Genomic DNA, 27,016 nt, shown 5'->3' on the forward strand with positions numbered 1-27,016 from the left:
AGGAGGGAACTGGTTAAGTGAATTACGGTACAGTCATACAAGAAAATTACTGTGCAGTATAATAAAAAGAATGAGGATGCTCTTTAAGTACCAATATAGAATGTTCTCCTGGATATACTGTTAAGTGAAAAAAAGGCTAGATGCAGTATACTACAGTATATAGAACGTTACCATTTGTATATAAAAGCAGAAAAATAAGGATATTAACATATTAGCATTAAAAAACAATGGAATTGCAAGCCTCCAGCATGCTTGGGTTTGGGGTGACCCTGTGCATTCCTATAGTGCTTGCAAGAACAGTTTCAAAATGGTTTGAGACCTTGCTCTGCTCCATCTACGGAGCAAGGTTATAGAAATACCATAGAGTTGGAAAAAATAGAAGTACAAGCTAATAAAAGTGGTTACTTGTAGGGGGTTGAGTGGGTAGGGGATGAGGTGGACAGAAATGGTGAGGAGTGAATTTTCATTACCTTTTTGACTGTTACCTATTCAAAAAGTTAAATTAAAAAATGAATTATCTTCCTTGGTAAATTAAGAAACTCGAGGCATTTTTAGCTCACACACTTCACTGTTCTTGTTTTTCCTATTTAACTCACAGGGATAGGAGGCAACTTTGGGAAACAGGAGATCTAAAACTTTGAGCTCCTTAGACATAACCCAGACAGAATGTTTAAATCAACATGCAACTCAGGTATCCATTTTCTTTTATTTTTTAAAAGTAATTTCTGTCCTTTACAATGTGTTGTCAAACGTGTGTGTGCACTTACACACAACACAAATGACTTGAGATAGAGAAACAAGGATAACCTACAGTTTGTTTTTTTTACAAAATTCAAAGTAGATTACATTTATGTGCTTTTCAGTCATTACATAATGTACAGACATGATCCATTTAATGATTTATGCTCCCCAAATGGTTAAACAAGAGAATTTTCTATGAAAGCTTTTTAGAAGCAAAGTCCTGTTTCCTACAAAAACCAGTCTCAGGCATACATTTTGTGTTTACATATAGTCCTTGAGAATACTACAGTAGCAGTGCATAAGTTCATTCTGTAAAAATATCTGAAAGATGATTTTCAAGAGACTTCTTCATAATGCATTGTGCTCTCAGATAAAAATTCTAAGTCAAAAGATAACAGTTAAAACTGCATACTTGTGTCAGAGATCAGAAGAGGCCATAAAGAAATGTAAATAGTTGTGCTTAGGGGATTCTTTTTGGTAAAGTTGTTCTAATAATAAATAAAAACTTAAAAAGTCTCAGCGACTGATACAAAATAGACACAGATATCAAGGATTTTCTATACTTGGCTTAGAGTTTAAAGGAGAAAATAATCTCCATGTGAACGACACAGCATCTAATAATCTCAGTTTAGGCAAGTCATTACAGTCAGTCAGGCAAAGGGGCTGGGGAGAAAAGATAAAATTTTTCCTCCCTGTTAGCAGAAAGCCAGGGTGAATCTACAAGCCAAACAAACGCCTTCCTTCATTTAGAACTCTTAGACCAAAGAGAGAGGTCGCCCTATTTCTAGTGGGCTTAAAAAAAAAAAAAACCACCCACATACTTGGCGTCTGGACCACAACCTATTTTGTAGTTCACCAGATGAGACCCTAGGGTGAGCATGATCCCTCAGTACCTTATGCTTTTTTGAACCTCCATGCATGAACTGTAAAACGCTTACTTTAGAAATACCATAGCAACTGTTGATGGTGCCAGAGGACAAGGTATAATTTACATAGTAACGTTGATCCTTGTAGCCAAGAAATAAACGTAATTTTTATTTTTAGGCTGGTCAGTTTGTTCTTTTAGGCCTTTCGCTTTGAAGGACACATGACCCTAACAATCAAAGCAAACTAGAAAAAGATGACAAAATAACAAATGTTGTTTTAATTAAAGTCTTTTGCATGATAGGTATAGATATAAAAAGAATTTCTTCAAATAATTTCATAGGTGTCACTCAGAAGCATCCTTGCTGTCTGTAACATAATGTGCTAGAGTCCTTTGAATAAAATTATAGTAATTTAAAATATATATTATATATTTGCAATTTTTTTAAATCATTCTATAGTTTATAGCATTTTAATGGAGTGAGACAGAGATAAAGGCAGTCCACATTCATGATATTTCAAAGATATAATTACTTCAGAAGTCAATTGAAATCCTTGCTCATGTTCTAAGTATAGCCATTGTGAGAAGACCTGAAGGAAAAAAATTGAAGAACAGTGAAAGAAATGCATTTTACAGAATCTTCCATTTAATAAGCAATTGTTTAGCCCTCAATGAGAAAATAAAATAAAGCATCCAAGTAGGCACTCTACCAAGAACTCAAAGTCAGTTTGAATTTAGTTGATATTATACAGAAGAAATCCAATTTGCAGCAAAGGGCAGTCCCTGGTTATATTTAATTAAATCACTAATGTCTGGCCATAACTAATTTAACCATCAAATATAACTTCTACTTTATCTGGTCACATCAGCTATAATAATAGCAGACATGCCATTTAAAAGTGTCAGGAAAGTCAGTCGACTTCATCAACAAAAACATGGAGAGCTTATTTATATCCCAGGGCCCTCGGGCCACAAAGAGACAGAAGCATAGTGTTCCTGCTTTCCTTGTCTCTTGCAGAGACTCCATATAGAAAACCATAAAAATGTAATAATGTAAGAATATACCAAGTCTCAAATGAGAGGAAAAGAAAATGAGTGGAAACAAAAAAACAGCAAGAGAATCATCACATAGGACTGGGGCAGTCAGAAAAGATGCCCCAAAGAGATAAAAGTGGAGATAAGCATTAAAAGATGGGCAAGAAAGATCCAGAACAAAGAGATGAGATGGGCAGGCATTTCATTTGAGGGAATGGCAAGAGTGAGGGGCACAGAGGTAGGACCTTTGGGGAGGATCAAAAAAGCAATCTTGTGGACTCTAATCAAGAATTTATACAGGGAAGCAGCTAGACAAGTTAGGCTCAAAGAGATCTCAAACAGATTGCAGGGAACCTTTAAATGTCAAACTATGACGTTGTCCTTTATTCTGTGGACTACAGAGAACCACTGAATGTTTCTGCGTGTGGGTGGTGGTGATGAAATCACAACAGAAAGGAAATCAGTGTGACAGCAATGTGGTGGATGATTATGGGGGGAAGGAATAGAGGGAGAAGGGACACAGAAGGTAGGGAGACAACTTAGGAGACCATTTGGAAATTGAAAAAAAAGAAAATACAGACCCAAGGAATAGTGACAGAGACATACTGAGAAGAGTTGGCATGTAAGAAAAGGTGAGAGGGGAATATGAGGAAAGAGTCACAAGTGGTCACCTCAGACACATGGTATGTACAGATAAAACGTTCAATTGAACTAATTAACTGTAAGATTCAAGCCAGGATGACTGAAAGAAAATGATTTAACTGGAAATAAGGGAACAGGTTTAAAGTTGTCTTTTTCTTACTCCCTTGTTATGGTTTGTTTGAAATTTTTTTATTGTATTAAAAATTTTTTGTGTGATATAGTTAATTTAAAAAAAAAAAGTTAATTTAAAAAAATGAGAAAAATATGCAGAGCCCTCTTGAGGAGCTGGTGGAGAATGCACGGGTGTTGGGCTTCCCCACCTCGATGGTCGCTGATGTGCTCACAGACATAGGGGACTGGTGGTTTGATGGGTTGAGCCCTCTACCACAGGACTTGCCCTTGGGAAGACTGTTGCTGCAAAGGAGAGGCTAGGCCTCCCTATAATCGTGCCTAAGAGCCTCCTCCCGAATGCCTCTTTGTTGCTCAGATGTGGCCTCTCTCTCTACCTAAGCCACCTTGGCAAGTGAAATCACTGCCCTCCCCTCTACATGGGATCTGACACCCAAAGGTGTAAATCTCCCTGGCAACGTGGACTATGACTCCTGGGGAGGAATCTAGACCCAGCATCGTGGGATGGAGAACATCTTCTTGACCAAAAGGGGGATGCGAAATGAAACGAAATAAAGCTTCAGTGGCTGAGAGATTTTCAATGGGGTCGAGAGGTCACTCTGGTGGACATTCTGACTCACTATATAGATAACACTTTTTAGGTTTTAATATATTGGAATAGTTAGAAGTAAATACCTGAAACTACCAAACTCCAATCCAGTAGCCTTGACTCTTGAAGATGATTGTATAAAAATGTAGCTTATGAGGGGTGACAATGTGATTGGGAAAGCCATATGGACCACACTCCCCTTTGTCCAGTGTATGAATGGGTGAGTAGAAAAATGGGGGCAAAAAAAAAAAAAGGCACTCAGTGTTTTTTTTTCAATTTAATTGTTCTTTTATACTTTAATTTTTATTCTTGTTATTTTTGTGTGTGTGGTAATGAAAATGTTCAAAAATTAATTTTGGGGATGAACATACAACTATCTAATGGTACTGTGAACAACTGAATGTACGCTTTATATGACTGCATGGCATGTGAATATATCTCAATAAAAATGAATTAAAAAAAGAGAAAGGTTCACAATATTAAACAAGGCCACATTGTTCATCTTTATCACTGTATGAACTTTAAGTGTTTCCCTTGGATCAATTCCTAGAAGTAGAAATGCTGTATCATGGGATGTACACACCTTACATTTTATACATGTTTTATACCACTATAAGTCAGCAAAAAGAAAATGAATGGAATAAAAATATTGGGTACTAGATAAATAAGCTGAAAAGAACTAAATGTGAGCCAATAACTAAATCTTAAAAAGTACCTTACCTGCTTTCGACCCAGCAATTCCACATACATATATACATACATATATACATATTCTAGAGAATATGTATCTATTCTCTAGAATACATACATATATACATATTCTAGAGAAATCTCACACGTGCAAAAGGAGATATGAATAAGAATGCTTTTGTAACATTGCTTGTGATAGTAAAAAGAATGTAAATACCCTAAATATCCATCAACAGAACGGATAAATTGTAATATAGTCATACAATTAAAATTAATGGGCAGGAGCCAGAGTTCAGATAAATAAAACTGAGAAATAAAATAGATATTACATGAGAGCAATTTGGCGGAAAAATGAGATACCAACTACTTGGATTGCCAGCATCTAAATAAATATAACACAAAACTAAGGAAAAGAAATCTACCAAAAACACTGGATGTCTAGATTATCAGTGGGATAGTCTTCCAATTCATGAACACAGCATGTCTCTGAATTTATGGTCATCTTAATTTTTTTCAATAAAGTTTTATAATATACTCTAAAAAAAAGTACCTTACCTGAGCATGCTTTTGAAGCAATCCTTTATCTGTTTTTTTTTAATCAAAACATCACCACCATCACCCCACGCATACAAACTACCACTAATGCCTCTAAGCAATAAAAGTTGCCCCAAATGCATCTTTAAGAATACTTACCTAAAATATAAGCAGCCACTAATTTTTGATTCACACTTAAATGGAGATAGAGAGGTACCAGGGATTCCACATCCCCCAGTGTAGGAAGCATTAGGGCTGCAATGCACACCAATCCCAGGAAGACAGTTAGTAAACTAGGCTCTGAGGAGACAGTTTTGTTTCCTGTGAAAACACAAAAGTCCCTGAGCTTGCTTCTAAAAACAAGTTTGTTCACATATATTCATTGTCTGCCACTTACCAAGATTCTGGTTTTGTCTGATCCCTTCCCCATTATTCCCATTCCAGGGGGACTTATCTAATGGACTTATCTGGAAGCCCATAACTCAAATGCTAAGTCATTACGGGATGGAATGCTGAGATAGCATTGTGAGGTAGTGAGTTCCTACTGCAAAGAACAGTGGTCACCAACTTTTTCTCCCCCAAATACACACTAATCAGTAAAAAGTATCTGAGCATGTATCACTGATGTATGTATATTTATAAATTATATACATGACCACTGTACTACTATTATGCATAATATAAAGCATACTCACAAATAGAATTTTAAAGGAATATGCTAAAAATAAGCATAAATTTAAGTTCTGATATTTTCTTCCTGTACCCCAATGGATTGTGTGTTTGTACTGCATTCTGGAGATCACTGCCTTACAGCTCCATTATCTTCTGGGCATATCTTAAGATCTGTCTCCAGATAGGTTTGGTTCATAATAACTGAACTTCCCTGCTACCATTTTTGAAAATGTTAAGGCACCAAAAAGGCATCACTCTGGTATTAGAAAGCTGCCTGTGAAAATTCTTGCCCTCTGCTCTACCCCACTGATAGCGAAAAAGCAAGAAAGCAGCAGAAACACTATCTGGCAAATAAAATTCCTATAAAATATGTTATCAGGCCTGTCTTTCTACAGTTCTAGCTGGAGGCATACAGTATACATAGCCATATTTTTAAGAAACTCAATAACAGCAATGGGCTTTTCCCATTATCCTTCTTTTCATTAAAAGGAATAGCCAACAGCAACACAGTCTTTGTGTTTTATTAATGAAATAACACTGTTCATTTTATTATTAAATGCAGCTTCTCTAAATTATTAATACCTTAGCTGTTGTGCGAAGTTTAATTGAACCTCACCAAAGCCAAAGAGCTGAAAACAAATTCAAATTTTACAGTGATTATTGCTTGAAATGAAGCAATAGCATAAATACCTGAGAACAAGTCTTACCTTAGCTAATAAATGAAGCACCTTTATACTTAAATTCATTGCAAAAATGAATTTAAGGAAAACATTTATGACAACCACATCACTCAGTGCAAACCCACGATAAAGATAAATTCAAGGAATTTTTAGTAAAAAAAGTCCTAAAACATTTGTTTAAATGCTTGGCATTTTTCAAAATGAAAATAGCTTTTTTTCTGATACTACATGACTTTGTAAATACGTAAAATATTTTTAAATACATAGGACCATATTATACATACTGTTCTATAACTTTTTTTCTCTCAGAAATATATTTGAACCTATTTCTCTGTCAATATATATAGCCATTTATCATTCTATCAGATCCCTTTAAATGCCTGCCCAGTATTCTACCTTATGGATATTCATAAGTTTACCAATCCCCAATGGATGGACTTTTAGGTCATTTTCAATTTTTTGTTATTATAAATAATAATAATGAGCGTAATTTTCTTAAGCCAGAGGGCACAGACTCAAACATACAAAGTAGTTCATTAATAATGTAATTAAGACAAAACCTCCAAGATACAGCTGGATCTTTCAAAATGTATTTTTAATAACCTGAGCTTTGGTGTTTTGTGAAAGTATACTTAGTGGGTTTCTCTTGGTTACATCTCCATTAAATGAAAAAAAAAGACAAAATACAAAAGTTTGTTTATGAAAATGGTCTAGATCTAGAAAGTAACAGAGAGCACATATAAGATTTGTTAAGTGTGTGAGATTATAGAAGCTTTTAGCCCTTTTGAATTCGTTACTGCTCTAATTTTTTGTACACAATGAGCTTAAGAGAAATTCATTTACTGACTCTCAATACATTTTAAAACCAAATTTTTCATGATGCAGCTTTCAACCATTTTCCAGCTAACACTGAGTCTTACAACATTGCTGTACTTCTAATGCTTTTAATAACATGCTTCTGCTGAAACATTTTAGATGTTAAAGACTTGCAAACATAGTGCCATTAAAAAACCTCTCAGAAAGCAATCTTGGTTTGTTTCAACATTTTACTTCCAAGAAAATTAACGAAAAACCTCAGAATCCCATGTACTGGAAATCACAAATAATTACTCTTAATTTAACAGAAAGGAGTGATATTTTTAATTGTCAATAGAGACTAAATCAGTCATTATTATACTCTATTAAAGAAGAAAACTTTACTCACCTTACTGCCAAATTACTAGAAACATTGGGGTAACTACCCATAAATGGGCAATGTAGGCCAGGACCACGGATGGGGCTCAACTGCGGCACTGCCCTTCCTGTAGAGCCTCAATAGCCAGAGGCGCCTCATTTCAAAGAAAACCAATCCAATGGACCCGTACAAGATGTGAAGTCCAGCCTTCCTAATTCAGCCCATTCAACACACATTTACTGCGTAACTACTCTGTGCCAGGCATTGTGCTAGGTGCTGAGGCCATAATGGCGAACAAGATAAATAAGGCAAATAAGACATCTGCCTTCATGGAACTTCCTGATGTGAACAGTTTGGAGACATTTTTTTTCCCCAAACAGAGACCACCATGTGATATATGCCAATGCTACCTGTCCTCATTCATCTACTCTACTCCAATTTTACAATTAGAAGAATTCCCTAATATATTTTAGGTACCAAAGTTTCATCAGAAAAATGAAATAAGAATTAGAAAATCTCAGTTAAATGCACAATGTAATCATTTAGCCCTTTCAGGATAATTTTCACCTGAATTCTAACAAATTAAAAAACTTAAAGGAATCATGCTCTCCATACATATTCCATATTACAGCTAAACCTTAAACCTTATTATTCTTGGCTCTTAAACCAGCCCATTAAATATCAAACTGAGCTCCAATGACCACTTTCTTTTAAGTTATGAGTTTAATGTCAAAAACCAAATGCTTTCTTGTCCTAGAGAAGGCATTTAAAAAGGGGAATCTTGCCAACTTTGCAATACACTCTTTCAGCCTCAATAGATAAAAAGTGATGCTGTCACTCAATAACCAAAAAAGAGAATGCTCTCCTAGCTACTACTAAGTCCCTAGTCCTCTACATTTTCCTGGTGATAAAATGTCACTGGAAAATCTGAGCACTACCTACATGGACTGAAAAGACACTTGGCTACAGTAAATCGAAGACACACTATTCCCTGCCTTATTGAAATAAACATTCTAAGATGAGCAAATTGATACAGATCTAGGAATTATTGTAATGACAGGAGATTAAAAAAATATCCCACATATATAATATTGTAATTCCAAGGACAGCTGCTATACCACATTCATGTATCACTATCAAAAAGTTTCCATGTTTTTTCTATGGAAAATGTTATCTTCCTCCTCTTTTAATAGGGTTGGGGGGAAATAATGAGAAGTTAAGGAGGGAGGATGACATCCAAAGAGTTGAATATGAGGGTAGTGTCAATGTTGAAAGAATATATCATAACACTTCTGAATATCTAAACTGGAAGGAAATGAGGAATGGAGAGGGATTCAATTAATAGCCCACCGGGGATATTATAATCTACTTAGTTTAATTAACTTCAACTTTAATGAGATTTTTTCAAAATAATATGAACAGTGCACTAAGCTTGGTGTATTGCCAAACACAATCTTTCTCCTCCTTCAAACTAATTAAATGAGAAAGGATACAGGAAAGTCACAGAAACAAAAGTATGTAATTGCCAAATTGTACTAGAATCAAAGTATGGTGCCTGCATTCTCAGATTTTAAAATATATATGCATTTAAAAGGCTGTGGCAACATTTCCCTTCTCCTCCTAGCTTTGTTCAATGAGGGGTATTGTCCCCTCTGAGAGTCCAGCCCTAGAGATCTCGCTCTATTTCAGATACCGAACCCTAGGTTCAGTTTTGAAGTGGTTGAATAGGTTTAATGTGGCAGCAAGAAACAGGTTTTAAAAGATTATTTTTCTAGTCATTATTCTTAGTTCCTTGATCATTATAAAGTTAGAAATATGTATGACCTCAAAAGGGCTTTAAAAACAACCCAAAACTACCTGGTTGAAATGACTGCTCAAAGAATAAACTTTCTCTTAAATGTTCCTTTATTCTTTTTTCCTCTTCTTCCTTTTGTTGTTCTTTTGCGGATGGAAGAAGAGTAGCAACAACTTCTTTCCTTCCTAAAGCCTTCCTCTGGCTTTGCTCGGAAACTTGGAGACGAAATTTGTCTATTACTCCATAGTGACAGGATCGAACATCTCTATGACGAATCACACTGGAAACATCAAAAAATAACAAATGCTATTTAGGTTTCTGGGGGCCTGTCAAACACAATGCAGCAAAAGATTTCAATACAGTAAAACAATATTAACTAACACAACAAAATACACAAATATAGAAATTTGCTGATGATGCTAAAAAAGAAATTGCAGTATCACCCAAAAGCAGCGGGTAATTCTGAAATATTTGATGAAAGCACAAACTCTAAAACAAAGAATAAAAGACTTAAATAAAAGTGATGAGTAAAGAAAATTACTTCTAGTGATGACTTCTTTCCTGGATATCTGTGTGCAGAAATATTTACTAAATAGGAATATATGAAATTGCTTCTTCTCCACAAAAGTCTCATAAATTTCAGTACTGCTTATTTATTGTTCAAGTGATAAACCTAACCTTAGACCTAAAGCTGAATTCCAGGCACACAAATGAAAATAAGCAATTGATTAAGTCCACCATGACTGATGCGACAGAAGGTTCACAGTACACCTTCACATTAAGAGAAAAAGCATAATGCAGTGGAATTTTTATTTGAGTTATCTGCAGTTACATTTATTTTACTTTGTTCTTACTAGCGAGCACAAAACAATTTGGTCAAAGGAAACACGTTTCTTTAGCAAGAGACTACATTTCTTTGGCATAGCCCTTGCCTTTTGTATACTGAATGAAAATCAAAAGCAATGTGGAAAAACATATTCTCAAAGATACATAATTTTAGTGCTCTGAGAATGAAAATGTATTCCAAAGAAAAGACTTCTGCTTCTTGTCCTCACAGACGATTTAAAAGCATAAAGTTTACTCAGTAGTTTAAATTAAGGGCCAGTCAATGGATCCATCTGGTCAGCACTAGTTCTAAAGTGAAAATTAAATATGAACAGCTTGAACAAACAATCGTTTAACTGACACTCTAAGACGAAATTATCTGGAAGAGCTCAGATAACCTTTTACAGATGAGTAGTTACACACTTGCTTCCTGTTTGTATAGATTAACTTCCAGGCTTATTAGCTGAATCACTTCAGATGAATTTACATTACCATTGTTCTTAAGAGTGTAGCATTAGTAAGTTTTCTAAATGTTACTATAATAGCAGGATGTTCCAAAATAAGCTAAATTTCCTACAATAAATGGAGATATTTAAGGGAATCGTCAGAACTTCACTTTCATAGATGTGTTTGCTACAATAAAACTGTAACAATGAAGAAATGTTCATGGAAATATTCACACCTGCATTAGCTCCAATACAATGAAATATTATTAAGTATTCGGTCTTCCTGTTTACAATCTCTTAGAAACTTCTTAAAGATAATTTTGATAGGACTTAAACTTTCAGCAAAAACACAAGTAAATGCTTATGTGGAAACAGCTTCAAGAAAAGCTCTTTTTCAAGTTAGAAACATAAATATTAGCACACTTAAAACATGCTACCAGGAAGTGATGTGACTTACATATCCACACAACACTGAGGCTTTACTGCACCTGCAGCGTCAACGACAACATACTTATTTGGAGTAGTACACAAAACTGAAAGAAAAAGTCACAATGGCCATTAGTGGTTTTTTTTTTTTAAATAGTTTCTACAAGTATAAAATTAGTAGAGACTAGTTAAAACCCTTAAAATATACCTAGGAGACTTACCTTTGAACTTTAAGGCAAACTCATAAGGATTGTAGAGAGTCAACACTTGCTTATGTGTTGACTGATCATCTGCATAAAATATTAGCTCCGTGGGAAACACAAAAACAGGAAGATTTCCTTCCACTAACTCTGGTTGTCTTTTTTGTTGATGCATTGGCACTAATCCCCCCTTGCTGCAGCTTCTGTTTTCACAGTCTCGTCTATTCTGGACTTTTCTTAGATTCAGTTAAAAAGTCCGAAGCATTTTGGCAATCTAGAAAATGACAGAGAAAGAGATAAATAAAAAACAAATGACTTTCATTTTCATTAACTTCTAGTCCCTCCTCAAAAAAAAAAAAAAACAAAAAAAAGCAAAAAAACAAAAACCAAAAAAAACATGTTCAGCATGCATTAAAATAGGTCCCCAAATCATTTAAACATGGCTTTGACTTTTCCTCTTGGCTTACTTACATAGCTTATCAAACTAGGCAAAGAAATTTACACATGCTCCTTACACATTCAAGATTTCAACTTGTGATAAAATACATAAATACTTGGATAAAAGAATAAAGGCTTTCTACCTCAAATTAATCACCCCCTTCAAAGAGGTAAGATCAAAGGGACATCACTATTTTTAAACCTCAGATCTAAAAAAAAAAAAGAAAAAGTATTGCCACAACTGAATTTTATGTGAGCCAATCAGAATTCTTGAACAGTAAAAAATAAGAAACAAAGGAAGTTTCCATGATTTATGGGAGAAAAACACGAGAATCGCATTTATACTCATTTCAACAATGCTTTATTTAGTGCCTTCTGGGCAGTATGGCTGGGAAAGTTCTTCTCATCTCTTTTTTCTACCGAAACCCAAAACAAGCTAAAATCTCATCTAAAGGGGACCAAATCTCCAAACTTGTTAAGCCATCCTTTTGAGTTTTCTATGAAAATTCAAAGTCAGTAACTAGTCTTTGGCATGAGAGTGGCACAGTGCCTCTCCTCCTACGTCGAGGACACAGGCTTTGTGTGAACTATTTTCCACCAACTTCAGAAGCCTTTTTGGATTCCTTCTGGGCTTCTTGAATATGCTCCAGAGAGTTGTAGCTAGCAGAAGTCTGACTGTCTGATAAGTGCTGTGTTTCTGTATTTATTTCCTAACCCAATTTTAATCAACAACATTCTTATTTAGCTAGCACTCTAAGTGTGGCTTTTAAATAAAATATAAAAGCTAAAACCCACAATGACAGCAAATATCTTGATTTTCACCCTGTGGATCACACCTTTAAAATAAGCTATAAACCATTTATAATGAGCTCAGGTTCTCACACATTCAAACAGAAATATAGCAAATGAATAAATGGTTTGGTTTTACTAGCAAGAAGGGGCTCATGTGCTCTGGGTTCTTGATGGAGGCCTTCCCAACCAACTTTTATCAAAAAGGACACTGTATAAATCAGCTATACTAATATTTATTCTTTTCTTTCGGCCGAACGCCAGTACTATGTCAGGAGCTGAGCAGAGACACACGAGTGAATAATGCACTGGCCCTGCCCTCAAGAAACTTGAGTCTAATTGGTGAGACAAGATCAATATTTAAGCTACCTCTATTATAACGCACACCATTGTATATCAAGTGCTAGGGAATCAGAAGTCTACGTGAATAATTCTGCCTAGGAGAGAGGATGGGAGATGACATTTGAGGTAGTCCCTAAAGAAAAGAAGGGTACATGTTTATGTGTTGTGGGGGGACAGGGAAGACATTCAGACCAAGGGAACAGCATAAGCAAAGGCACAGAAGGGTGAGGGTAAGGGGGAATGTTGGGGACAGTACTATCCACAGGCTGTCTCAGATAATCTTTCTATTTTTATCCATATGCTTTATAACTTGCATGTAGCTCCTAACAGTGTTTGGTTTTGTTTTATTTTAATGAGCTGAAAGGGCCTTTAGAGATTATCTATGCCTATTGGCATTTTTATTAGTAACAATACCTAACATTTGTATAATTCATAAGAAATTACAAACTTTTAAATTAATTATATATTGAATGAATTAATATATGTAAAGCTCTTAGACAGCACTTACTGTGGGCCAGGCAATGCTCCAGATGTTTGTTGTTATCATCATCAACATCATCATCATCATCATCATCATCAAATGATGAAGAAACCAGACTGAGACACAAAAATAAGGCCAGCAGGCCTCCTGGTTCCTAGTCCAGCATTCTTTCTGTTACACCAAACTGTCTATTTCAATAAAATAAAACTAAGAATATTCTGAAAAGCATCTGATTAAATAATTTTGATTTTGAGTTTCTGTTTGCTCCAAATTTCTTTCTTTTGCTGAGACCCATACATTTCTATTTGGATAATGTGCTTTCAGAAGTGTGGTATATGATTTTTTCAGTAGAAAAGAATAAGCTCTTTAGTTTCTTACGAAGCTTGATTATTAGGAATCCAACATCCAAATTTGACATCACTAAATAATATTCACCATCTCATTCTAAAACTCTTTTAAGATGAGAAGGTTGCTTATGATAAAAAGTGGCATCTCTGATTTGTGGGGAATATTTGGATTATTCAATAGAATTTGGTACAACCAAGTATCCGTCTATATTAAAAAGTAAAGTTGCGATAAAATCCAACTGAGAGGAGGCGGGGCAAGATGGCGGCATAGAGAGGAGTGGAAGCTAAGTAGTCCCCCTGGAACAATTACAAAAAACCAGAAACAACTAGTAAATCATCCAGAATAACTGCAGGGGGACAAACGAGACCATCCACTCATCATACACCAACCTGAATTGGGAGGAATGCCTGAGAACACAGCATAAAATCTGTAAGTAAAACCTGCGGATCCAAGTCGCGAGACCCCCTCCCCCATAGCCCGAGCTGCAAAGCCTCGTGGTGCCAGAGAGAAGCTCTCTCCCAGCAAGCAAATATAGCTCAGCTGAGCTCCAACTGGGGTTTTAAGTAGCGAGTGTGAACTGCTCACTACAGGTACACATCCCCAAAAAACAGACAGAGGCTTTGGGTGACGACTGACCTTGGAGAGCCAGAGGGTCGCCTTGGACTGGGTCTGAAGGGGACTATCTGTTTCTTTTTCGGCTCAGTGGAGAAAGCCCCAGTCATATTCAGTTTCCAGGGCTGTGACTCGGGGAAGGGTGGAGACAGCACAAGCAGAGAGAGAGACCATTGAAATGCTAATGACCTCCACCTGGGGGGTCTGTCTTCTCTAGGAGGAAAGGGGTGGGGCCCTTTCCATTCAGAACCAGACCCCAGAGCCTGGGGGAACACGGCCATACCTCCTCACAGCAGTCAAGAATTATAGGCTAACAGGCATCACCTGCTGGGCAGAAAAGCACAGTGACCTGAGGCATCAAAGGGTGGAGCAATTTTCTAAGACACACCCTCAGGGAAACCAGATACTGAATATTTCTTCCCTCTGGGACCTGAGCCTGTTCTGGTCTGGGAAAACCTGATTTGGATAACCAAGGAAACCATGCCTAGACAACAGAAGATTACAACCTACACTAAGAAAAACAAAGTTATGGCCCAGTCAAAGGAACAAATGTACACTTCAACTGAGATACAGGAATTTAAACAACTAATGCTAAATCAATTCAAAAAGTTTAGAGAAGATATTGCAAAAGAGATAGAGGCTGTAAAGGAAACACTGGGCATATATACGGCAGAAATCAAAAGTTCAAAAAAACAACTAGTAGAATCTATGGAAATGAAAGGTACAACACAAGAGATGAAAGACACAATGGAAACATACAACAGCAGATCTCAAGAGGCAGAAGAAAACACTCAGGAACTGGAGAACAAAACACCTGAAAGCCTACACACAAAGGAGCAGATGGAGAAAAGAATGAAAAAATATAAGCAACGTCTCCAGGAACTCAAGGATGAAACAAAGTACAATAATGTACGTATCATTGGTGTCCCAGAAGGAGAAGAGAAGGGAAAGGGGGCAGAAGCAATAATAGAGGAAATAATTAATGAAAATTTCCCATCTCTTATGAAAGACAAAATTACAGATCCAAGAAGCGCAGCGTACTCCAAACAGAAGAGTTATGAATAGGCCTACGCCAAGACACTTAATAATCAGATTATCAAATGTCAAAGACAAAGAGAGAATCCTGAAAGCAGCAAGAGAAAAGCGATCCATCACATACAAAGGAAGCTTAATAAGACTATGTGCGGATCTCTCAGCAGAAACCATGGAGGCAAGAAGGAAGTGGTGTGATATATTTAAGATACTGAAAGAGAAAAACCGCCAACCAAGAATCCTATATCCAGCAAAGCTGTCCTTCAAATATGAGGGAGAGCTCAAAACATTTTCTGACAAACAGACAATGAGAGACTTTGTGAACAAGACACCTGCCCTACAGGAAATACTAAAGGGAGCACTACAGGGTGATAGAAGACAGGAGTGTGTGGTTTGGAACACAATTTTGGGAGATGGTAGCACAACAATGTAAGTACACTGAACAAAGGTAACTATGAATATGGTTGAGAGAGGAAGGTGGGGAGCATGTGAGACACCACAAGAAAGGAGGAAAGATAAAGACTGGGACTGTGTAACTTGGTGAAATCTAGAGTATTCAACAATTGTGATAAAATGTACAAATATGTTCTTTTATGAGGGAGAACAAGCAAATGTCAACCTTGCAAGGTGTTAAAAATGGGGAGGCATTGGGGGAGGGATGCAATCAGCATAAACTAGAGACTGTAACTAATAGAATCATTGTATTATGCTTCCTTTAATGTAACAAAGGTGATATACCAAGGTAAATGCAGATAAGAGGGGGGGATAGGGGAGGCATGTTAGACACTTGACATTGGTGGTATTGTCTGATTCTTTATTCTACTTTGATTTAAGGTTATTTTTCCTTTTGCTGCTTCCTAGCTGTCATTTTTTTTCCCTCTTTCTTTTGCCTCTGTACCTTCTTTGACTCTCCCTCCTGCCTTGTGGAAGAAATGTAGATGCCCTTATATAGATAGTGGTGAAGGTGGTGAACACATAAATGTATGACCATGCAGAGAACCATCGATTATTTACTTGGGATGGAATGTATGGTGAGTGAACAAAACCATATTAAAAAAAAAATGGGTTGATGACAAAACCTCGAGGGCAATATACTGAGTGAAATAAGCCAGACACATAAGGACAATTATTGCAGGGTCTCACTGATAGGAATTAATTATAATATGTAAACTCATAGACATGAAATATAAGGTACCAAGATATAGGACGAGGCTTAAGAATGGGGAGTGGTTGCTTAGTATGAGCAGAATGTTCAATTAGGATGAACTTAAATGTTTGGAAATGAACAGGGGTGTTGGTAGCAAGATGTGAGAATAGCTAACAGCACCGAATGGTGTGTGAATGAGGTGGAAAGGGGAAGCTCAGAGTCATATATGTCACCAGAAGGAAAGTTGGAGGTCAAAAGATGGGAATGTATAAAACTAAATCCTATGGTGGGCAATGTCCATGATCAACTGTACAAATACTAGAAATCGCTTCCATGAACCAGAACAAATGTATGACAATACAATTAGAAGTTAATAATAGAGGGGCATATAGGGAAGAACTATATACCTATTACAAACTATATACTACAGTTAGTAGTATTTCAACATTTTTTCATAAACAGTAACAAATGTACTATATCAATACTACGAGTCAACAATTGAGGGGGGGTTGGTTAGGGATGGGGAGGATTAGAGTTTCCTTTTCTTTTTTTCTTTTTTCATCTTTCACTTTATTTCTTGTCTGGAGTAATGAAAAGTTTCTAAAAATTGAACAAAAATTAAGTGTGATGGATGTACAGCTGTATGAGGGTACCCAAGGGCAAGTGATTGTACACTTTGGATCTTTGGATAATTGTATGGTATCTGAACAATCTCAATACAAATGAAAAAAAAAAAAAGTAAAGTTGCATTTATTCCTCGTGCCTTATACCAGGGTAAATTCCAAATAGATCAAAGCTTTAAAAATGAAACCATAAAAGCACTAGAAGAACCCATGGAAAGTCTTTTCTCATAAAATCTCAGAGTTTAGGGGCTTTCTAACAATGGTATAAAACCAGAAACTACAAGATATTGATAAATTCAAATATACAATAATGTTTAAAAATTCTGCATGGGAAAAAACTTTATAAGCAAAGCAAAAACAACATTTGTAACTCATACTATAGGCAATGTCTAATTTCCCTACTATATAGAGAGAAACTTCAAATTATTAAGAAAGACCAAAAACTCAATATAAAAATGTGGAAAGAATATATTTTATAGAAAAGGACACATAAATTGTTCTTTAACTTATGAAAGGATGTTTATCCTCACTCACAAGAAACACACAACTTAAAACTACACAGATATATTTTTTCCCCTATCAGGTTGGCAAAAATTAAAAAGTTTGATAGCAAGTGGTGGGAGCAATAAGGCGTATACTTGGGATGTAAATCGGTCCAACCACTACACCTGCCAGGATTAAATGCATGTTCCCTTGGATCCAGAGATTCTACTTCTAGGAATTTATCCAACAGACACACTCACCCATGTGTGAAATCACATATGCAAAAGGTCTTCTTTGCAGCATTGACAAATAACATAACTTATGTGAAGCACATAAAACAGAACTTTGTACTCAGTAAGGGTTTGTTGTTGTTAATGGCAAAATATTGCAAACAGCCCAACTGTCTATTAATAGGGGATTCATTAAATAAAGTATGGTGTATCCATTCATTCAGATACCTGTCATAAATAAACAGGAAGCTCTATGTGTAGTGTGGATACGAAATGATCTTCAAGGTGTAGGGCTAAGTGAGAAAAGCAAGGTGCAATGTAGTACCTAGGGTATGTTACTATCTGTATGAAAAAGGGAGATGAAAGAATATGTAAAAAAAAAAAAGACTATGTAAACCTATTTTATTGGACTTGGATAAAATATCTGTGGAAAGATATCCCAGAAACTGAAAACATTGGTTGCCTCTGGAGACTGAAACTGAGTTGTTGGGGATAAAGGTGGAAAGGAAATTTTCTCTGAATACCCCTTTGTATCTTTTGAATTCTGAACCCTGTGACTACCAATTCAAAAGTTAAAAAGGAAAAGTCAAATCATACAACAATAATAATATTAGGGTTCTTTGGAATTTGAGAAAGGTGCCAGTTTTGAAATACAGAATTCAGAAACAACGTGTGAAAAAGTCTCTGTTAATTGCATTTTCCAATTTATGATCCTATAAACAGATATGGAAAGCCTTCAACTATGTGTTAAATATGATTTATAATAACTTTACATACAACAGAAACTCATTACAATGAGAAAGCAAAGCTTTATTGAAGATGACTAGCAAACTTAGGAAAACATATAACTCTAATGTATAACTTTTTATAAAGGAGTATGAGATGGTTCATAAATCTGGGAAGTCAAAATTAACCACACAAAACAAGTGCTAAACTCTTAGTTCTAACTTTAAGAGAGGAGAGGTTAGTCAGCACACGCTAGAGTAGAAATTTTACTGGCTTTGAATAATAGCTTAGTAACGATTCTTATTCTTTTTCTTTTGAAGTTTTCTTTACGATTTGAATATGCATACATTTTCCATGAATCATGAACAGGCTGTCTATATTCTTGTCACCATTAAAGACATGTTTGATCAGTTTTGAGCAGTTTATTATTACTGCTTTTCATTTCCTTATTCCCATTTTCACTTATCTTGGCTAAGATATATGAGTTGCCTCCTAAACTGCTTCCGATAGAAATTAGAGCGGAATTAACACCAGGTCACCAGAGCAATATTAGCAACTCTGCCAACAAACATTAATGAAGCATAACACCGGCCTTTAATTGACGGTTTTCTGAAGACTAACACTTTCTCTTTTCTCCAGTCCATATTGCAAAATGATAAAGTGCAAAAATCCTGGGGAACTATTATATACTAAGCTGGTAAATCCTACCGCAAATCGGTTTATGAGGTTGATTTCCAAAAGTCAAGTACCCAGAAAGTTAAAGAAAGTTAGCTCCCAACACTTAACCATTTTACTGGTGAGGAAAGCAGGCCCAGGATGGGTAAATGACTTACCCAAGTTTACACAGGATATTGGTGGCAGAAGTCTGGATTCTGGCCTCACACTTCCTTCATACCATATCATCTCTATCTCTCGATGCAAAAATCCTGCCTCCCTGAAGCTGACTACCATGCATGCCCTCACCTCTAGAAAATTTCCCCACTTTTCAAGAACAGTTCTCAAAAGATGACCCAAAATCCAAGTCACAAACAAGTATGCATTGTCTTGATTTATGTATTTCTTTTTCAGTTTTGTAAAGAAAAATCAAGAGACAATTTCACCAACTATGTTGCACGCCCTTTCCTTTCCTGATGATGAAACAATGCCTATGGCTGTCAGTAACTATTCATTAGGGCATAAATAATCGCGGTTTGCCCCTGTGGTGGTTTGAAGCTGTATGCACCCCAGAAAAACATGTTCTTAAATCTAATCCATTCCTGTGGGTGTGAACCCATTTTAAGTAGGACCTTTTGATGAGACTACTTAAGGTGTGGGTCTTAATCCTCTTACTGGAGTCCTTTATAAACGAGATGACCAGAGAGACAGAGCACACCATGGAAGCAAGAAGCTGAAATCAAGGAAACCTCAAGGAAAAAGGAGAGACCAGCAGTCGCCACTGAGTGCCTTGCCACATGGCAGAGGAGCCAAGGATCACCAGTAGCCAGTCTTTGGGAAGAAAGCATCACCTTGATTTGGACATTTTAGTGGCCTCAAAACTGTAAGCTAATAAATGCCCATGGTTTAAGCTAACCCATTTCATGGCATTTGCTGGAGCAGCCCCTTTCTTCCTCTCTGCACACCAAAATCTTCAAAGCCTAGTTCAAATTCCACCTCCAATTCCTTCCTTCTTTTACTACACTGATCTACATGGAGCTTGCTACTTTGTTGTTATTCTTAATGTTCTTACTGTATGGATTTGTTGACATTTGTTTTGTGTGGGTTAATTTAGACTCCTCAGTCAGATCTCAGACATAATGCCATAGTATTGGCATTTTGCATCCCTCATAGCAACAAGCTCAGGGCTGGGCACTTAGCAGATATGGAGTGAATCAGTTCATCTACAAGTGTCTGCTAGTAGCTGTCTCATCCATCCGGGGAATACCACCCTCCCCCAGAGCTGAACAAACTTTGTTCATATAAGACAGGCAAAGGAGTCCAGTTAAAGGAACAGGTTAGGGGTAAGAGGAGAACAGAGAGAATCCACACTCCCAGCTGCCTCTCCCCTCCCTTCCCTTTCCCTCTCATCTCTCCTGGCTCCTCAGTGCCAAACTGAGCCAGTGTTTAGGCATCTGAGACCCCAACACACCCTCAACCTTACAGGGAGACAGTGCAGCTAGGAGATAGCGGTTCAGGAAACTGCTTTGTCCTTTTCCTCTGTACCAAAGGCTCAGAAGAAACAATCCTGAATGAAGTAAAATTCAAAAGAAAATCTGATGTGTGCACACCACCTTGTGACCACTTTGCAAACTACTCTTCCACAGAGAAGCATAAACACATTGACATCTTCACACACACACACTTGCCACCATCGGTCAAAGAGAAGACCAGTGCGCCAGAGCGTGATTATTTTCTCTGTTTTCCTCATTTGAAATTGAACAGAAGGTAAGATGACCAGATAAATAGGGGTGTTTCAATATCTTTGACCACCATAGATTCAAAACTTGGAGACTGTTAAAGCATATGAAGACCACTTTAAAAGCATATTCTCATTTACTCTGGCAGAACTGGTCCCATTGGAGGGTGGGAGCAGGAGACTGTAAGAAGAATCAAGCAAAATAAGTGGATGTTGGAAATTCTTGGGCTGAAGTGGTTCAGTTTGAAATCTAGTGACCCATCTGTTTGGCCACAGTGTAACAGCTACTACCTGTGCCCAGATCTTGCTGTTTACTTTGATTAGGGTTCCCAGCTCCACCTTCAGGTCAGCCCCGCCCCCTCCTTTATCTGGGCACAGGCCTTGCCAATTAGCAAATAAGTACTAAAAAAGAGCAATAAGTCATTTTGTTTTAGTCTCTCCAGTATCAAAACCCCTCTTTCCTTCCCATTTCATAAACTCAGTTCTCTTCCTCTTTGAATTTCCAGTTTTGTCAACTTGGATTTCTAATGGCTGGTATGTTCCTAAGGTCAACTCTTTCAAAAGTGATGTTATAATGTCACTTTAGATTTTAAATGGCCCATTGCTCAATATTAGGCAATTTTGTTTTTATGCATTTTCTAGGCTTTTGTCATAATTTGATATCTTACTAATGGGATTGACCAGTATAAATGATATAGCAATAGGTGATACCATATTAAAGATGTAAAAGTTCAGTAGTTTAGTGTGCATTTTAAGATAAAAAATAAAAAGAATCCCTGACAGTAATGTCTTTTAAAAAAATTTCATTTTCTTTTAAACTAGTGATTTCAACCCTTGTTTTACAACATTCCAATGTCTTCAGTTATTTCAAAATGCATATGCAATTCTCAAAGCAAAATCCATATAAATTCATGATATGAACTATATATTTTACTATATGTAGCACACTCAGAAGTTTCAGAATCGCAAATTCACTAACCAAACATTTACTGAGCACTTGTATATTAGGCACTGTGCTAGGGAATATGGAGGAAACAGGAAGACTGCCTCAGTCCTTCAAGAACTCAATCTAGCAGGAAAAGCAGAATATACGGAGTATTTAAGATATGATGTGACAAGTGTTAGAAAACAGGTAGATACAAAGTGTTCAGGAAACAAAAGCAGGAGGCTGCCTTAAAAATATGCCTTGCAATATGGGTGGAGTAGAGGGTGAATTCCAGGAAGAAGGAAGAATGTGTGTAGAGTCATGAAAGGGACGCTCAAAAAGAGCTTGGCATTGCATATAGTTACAAAAAAATAGCACATGTAGTGGAGAGTGGGGAGAGATAAGGCTGGAAAGGTAAATTGGAGGCAGATTGTAAAAGGTCTCACAAAGCCAAGTTTGGGGGTTTAGATTGGATTTTGTATGTCAGTGGTTCTCAAAGTGTGGTCCCCAGACCAGCAGCAACAGCTTTGGGAGCTTGTTAGAAATGCAAATTCCCAGGCCCTACCCCAGACCTACTAGATTAGAAAGTCTGGTATTAGGCCCACCCATCTGTGTTTTAACAAGCCCTCCAAGTGATTCTGATGCACACTAAATTTTGAGAGCCACTGCTGTGGGCAAGGGCAAACCTCAGAAGGATTTTAAGCAGGGAACTGATCATATCAGATTTAAATAGAACATTTGCCATTGAATCAAGCAAGCACCTGGCACCTGAGTATAGTTACAATTAAAAAAACACTATTGAATGAATATACAATGAAGAGATGATGAGGACTAGACTAAGGTAGAAGGAATGGAGAGGAAACATTTTAGACATGTTTTAGAGGTGACCCACATTCAATAAGGTGACTAGGATGTATCCATACAAAGGTGTGACTGAAAGGTTTTTGATATAAAAGAAAGCCACAGTTTTAGCAAATGTATCAACCGCTAGCCTGGTATTTGAGGAAAGAAGTGGTCCGCATAGAATCTAGAAAAGGGGAACGTCAAGAGCAATCTCTATATGTGCCCCCATATTGTCAAGGGCAATGGGTGCCCTGGCTTGTGCACTAGTCTTCTGGCCTACTTGGCAGTTCTTTCTCACTGTAAGTTAGTAAACTGGCATCCATATTAACGTACAAATCTTTTGTGAGTTTGGCTATTATGAATCAGCCCCAGAGTCTGATCATTTCTGGATGTGCTGACAAAATTAAATTCCTAACCCTGAAAAGCTGAAAACCAGACATTGGTTCTGTAGATCTAACCAAGTACTGCCAAGGTGAGAGCCTGCTAGGTAGAGACTTCCTCTTTTTATTCAAACTTTATTACTAACCACATAGCTCACTTAATTCAAGAAGTTGGAATGAGCGAAAGAAATCAGACTTTGTAACTATGCCTTGAAGGTCAACAAAGTCTGTGTAGCTTACTTCTAATTTTTGGTGGCAGGATTTAGCTGAGACTATCTTCAGTTTCCCGATGGAGGGGAAAGAGAGAGGCAGGTCAACCTCCATGGCTAATTTAATATGTAAAGAGAATTTTGTGAGGTGCAACTCCTGTTTTAGTTCAGGCTCTGGATGCCTCTTGTTACTGAAGTTTCTTTTAGTTGATACAAATATCTTGGCTTATTTGACCAGCTTATTTTGTCCAAGAATAGTTCCCAATGAAAAACTGTTCTATTTCATGGAAATTGAGTGCTATAAGGGACTTTGGAGAGGAAATTGAGGGCCTCAAAGAGTAAGTTACTTAATGTATTTTAAATTTCTCTATTTTCCATCTTAAACTTTTTTAAAAAAACAGAAAATAGTAGCAAATCACTTTATACTGGGGGATGGGGTAGCTTTTCTTGTGGTTTCTTAATTGGTTTGTATTTTTAGAAATTGGAGTTAACGTAAAAGTCCTATGAGACAAAAATTTTAAAATAAAAATTGGGGGAAGAAAATGTACATGAACAATTTTAAGGGAGAAATGCATTATTTTATAAGCTATTCGTTCTATTTTCTAACTTTACAATGACTGTTGTCCATTATGTTTTATTATATATTACATGGAAAGAGAATCTATCACAACTACCCCTGACAGATTTGAAATTCCAAATTTTCAAATAGCCTGGTGTTTGAATAAACCTCTTATTTTGAGAGTTCTATAAATGCTTCAGAAACTAGTTTAATCTCACATCCTGTTTGAATATGTAGACATGAACAACTTCAAAGACACATTTGGCCTTGTTTCCTGTCTTCCAAACTTCCCACTGCTTTATAGCAAATATATGTGTAATCTAAAAGTTGGGGTCCACTCCCTATTCAACATCCTGTCTATAATATTCTATAAACAATGAGATTTCCCAGGACTTAGGGAAAATGTGGACAAGATTTTCATTATCAAGAATATATTCAAACCTCCCCCAAACAAATAAAAATAAAAATAATAAAAAAAACAAAAAGAATATATTCAATCCTATGTGGGCCCTGTCTGAAAAAAGTAGACTTTCCCCCTGTCTGAAATTCACATGAAAATCGGCAATGCATTCCAAAAGAACAGAACTGCTTTTGGGGCAAGATCCAAAGGACCACAATTTTCAGATTTACATATTCCTCTTATTTCCCCTAAAGATAAAAGATCCGGGACCGTTTTCACTTTATATTTGCCTTTCCGCTTCCCGACGTGAGGTCCCTTCAATTCTACTAGGACAGAAATGCTATTTCAGTCCGGAGAGGACAGATGTCTTCCTTTATCCAAAGGCGAAACCGCAGAGTATTAAGGACTGGGGAGGCAGCATAAAACGGTCCGTCCCAGGACTTCAACTCCACCTGATTGGGGCCCAGCCTTCCCAGCCCTTGTCCCCACACCGGCCCACTCCATGTGAAACCAGTCATGTGAGCCTGTTTACGGCTGAGCAGCTGGTGCAACCATCGGGATCCGAGCGGAGGTCCGGGGAGGGGGCAGGATACAGGCCACACACCCCCTAACCCTCCTCCTCATTATTCCAAGAAGCCGTTCGTTCTCCCCCACTGCCAGTCCCCTCACCCCTCACTTTCATCGCCCTCCAGGCAGAGAGCAGAACAGAAGCCAGCCCGGGACGCCTCGCTTCAGCCCCGCCGATTTCCTTCCAGTTGTTCGCTGGGGGCGGGAGGGGGGGAGTACTCGCTGGGCTGGAGGAAGGAGAAGGAAGGAAGAGGACGGTGTCACCTCGAACTGGGAGCCAACCTCCCTCCCCCAGTCCTCCTCACAACGTTCGCCGAAGAGTTGTCCCTGGAGCCGGATCCCCGGGGTAACCGAACTCTGCCAGGCAGGCACCCGGAGGCTCCCGTGCCTGCCTTCGCCCGGGCACACACCAGCTCTTCAGACACTGGGGCCGGGATCTAGGGGCAGCGGGGCAACTGACAGCCAGAGATCGGGGCAGACAGTGACCCCCGTCTGCCTCCTCCCCGCCTCCCACCCGCATCCCGGCGCCGCGGAGCCCGGCTGTCAGTCCGCGAGTCAAGCTGGCGGTTTGGGTATGGGTCATTCTTTCCGCGGGGTCTCTCGGCAACGTAACTTCCACGTTTCCCCGAAGTCGGAGGAAGTGGGTGACGCGACGGTGGGGGACTCTCACCTCGGGAACACCGGCTCCTCAGAAAGCAGCTGCGATTGCTCCTTTGGTCCTTTGTCAGCGTCTCTAGGCTGCACTGCCTGCTGGGATACCGGAGGACTCAAATGCCACCTCTCTCCGCCCTCGAGGATGAGCTGCGTCTGGATCGGGGTGGGGGGGCGGGGGTGTGTGGGAAGAGGGAGAGGAGGTGGAGCTGGGGCCGGGCCGGGCCGGGCCCAGGCCGGAGGCGGGGACGGGGCCTCGTTATTGCCCCCTGGCCTCTCGGGGTTTCTTCCTTCTCTGTGCTTTAAACTTCTTTCTTCTCTGTCCTGTGACCGGCCCCTCCTCTCGCCCCTCCCCTCGAGGAGATTGGAGACGCCCAGGGAGGGCCACCTCTCTTTGCACTTGTTAGGCAGTCACCTTTGACTCCCCAATGTCACTCCCCTCCACCCACACACATCCATTGGAGGAGTACCCAAGTTCTATCTTTGAGACATATCTTATTGGCCACTTCTTTCCCCACTCTATTCTCAGAGCTACAGACTCTTTAGGCCCCATCACTTTTTGCTTGGACTACTGTGGTAGCCTGCGGATTGGTCTGTCTCCTTCCATTCTTGCCTTTGTCTAAACCATCTCCCAGACAGCAACCAGAGGGATCTATCCAAAATGCATATATGGTCGTTTTATTGCTCTGCTTAAAACTTTTTAATGTCTCTGCAGGATCAAGTCCAAACAGGGTCAAGCCCAAACCCTTTACCCTGATATATAAGGTCCTCTATAATCCTTTTCTGATGCACCCAATACTCTAATCCAATAAAGGAAGACCATGGGGACTGGGGCAACTCAACCAGTGCTGGTTGCCCCAAATACTCCCCCTTGAAAGGAGGCTGCACTCAGTAACTTTCACAGGCCCTTTGAAGTATCATTAAAGTTAGAATTTTGAAATTAAATTTTAATAATGTTCAGAAAGGAAGAGTAAGGTGCAGTGGCCACAGGCCCCCTTCCCACAAGTCCAAGATCCAAAGAATTCGCCCCAGTTGCCCTGCCAAGCAAAGGGCTGCCAGTAGATGTTCGTTGCACATGGGCCTCTGGTAAACTGTTGTTCATAGATTCCCCTCATTTAAAATGCCCTTCTCTGGCTATGGAATACCTACTTATCCTTCAAAGTCCAGAATAAATGCCACTTCCTCCAATAAACCCTCCAGGATCCTCCATGAGAACTGTTTACTCCTGCTCCAACATCAAAGAACGTTGCTTATTCTGCTATGCAATTCTTCCTGACTTGAGTAGTTGTGTATGTGTCTTCCTTTCCCCCTTACCCAGTCTGTGAATTCCTCAAAGCCGGCCCACAGCTGCCAGTACTGTGCCTTATCTAGAAAAGACATCAATAGAATTATTTTA

General features: G+C 38.2%; 1 protein-coding gene and 1 non-coding gene across 5 annotated transcripts; one reads left to right on the forward strand and one right to left on the reverse strand.

Annotated features, from left to right (window-relative positions):
- The first annotated feature begins 233 nt into the window (after positions 1-233).
- On the forward strand, positions 234-368 carry LOC119523890. Its single transcript, XR_005214694.1, has one exon. It is a non-coding gene; the product is annotated as a small nucleolar RNA SNORA9 (small nucleolar RNA).
- Positions 369-694: 326 nt separating this feature from the next.
- Positions 695-25,915, reverse strand: MOSPD1 (motile sperm domain containing 1). 4 transcript variants are annotated; one of them, XM_037822426.1, is made up of 7 exons: positions 25,640-25,883; positions 25,079-25,196; positions 11,465-11,717; positions 11,275-11,350; positions 9,609-9,826; positions 5,385-5,546; positions 695-2,196 (listed from the first exon to the last, which is right to left on the reverse strand). In XM_037822426.1, the coding sequence occupies exons 3-7, from the start codon at positions 11,616-11,618 to the stop codon at positions 2,165-2,167; spliced, it is 642 nt and encodes a 213-aa protein (XP_037678354.1). In that variant the 5' UTR covers positions 11,619-11,717; positions 25,079-25,196; positions 25,640-25,883; the 3' UTR covers positions 695-2,164. The 4 variants fall into 4 exon arrangements, with proteins under 4 accessions (XP_037678354.1, XP_037678355.1, XP_037678353.1 ...); XM_037822427.1 differs by having other exon boundaries at positions 25,072-25,196; XM_037822425.1 differs by lacking the exon at positions 25,079-25,196 and having other exon boundaries at positions 25,640-25,881.
- Between the last annotated feature and the right edge of the window lie 1,101 nt (positions 25,916-27,016).

Source organism: Choloepus didactylus, chromosome X, assembly GCF_015220235.1.
Source record: "Choloepus didactylus isolate mChoDid1 chromosome X, mChoDid1.pri, whole genome shotgun sequence".
Taxonomy (NCBI): domain Eukaryota; kingdom Metazoa; phylum Chordata; class Mammalia; order Pilosa; family Megalonychidae; genus Choloepus; species Choloepus didactylus.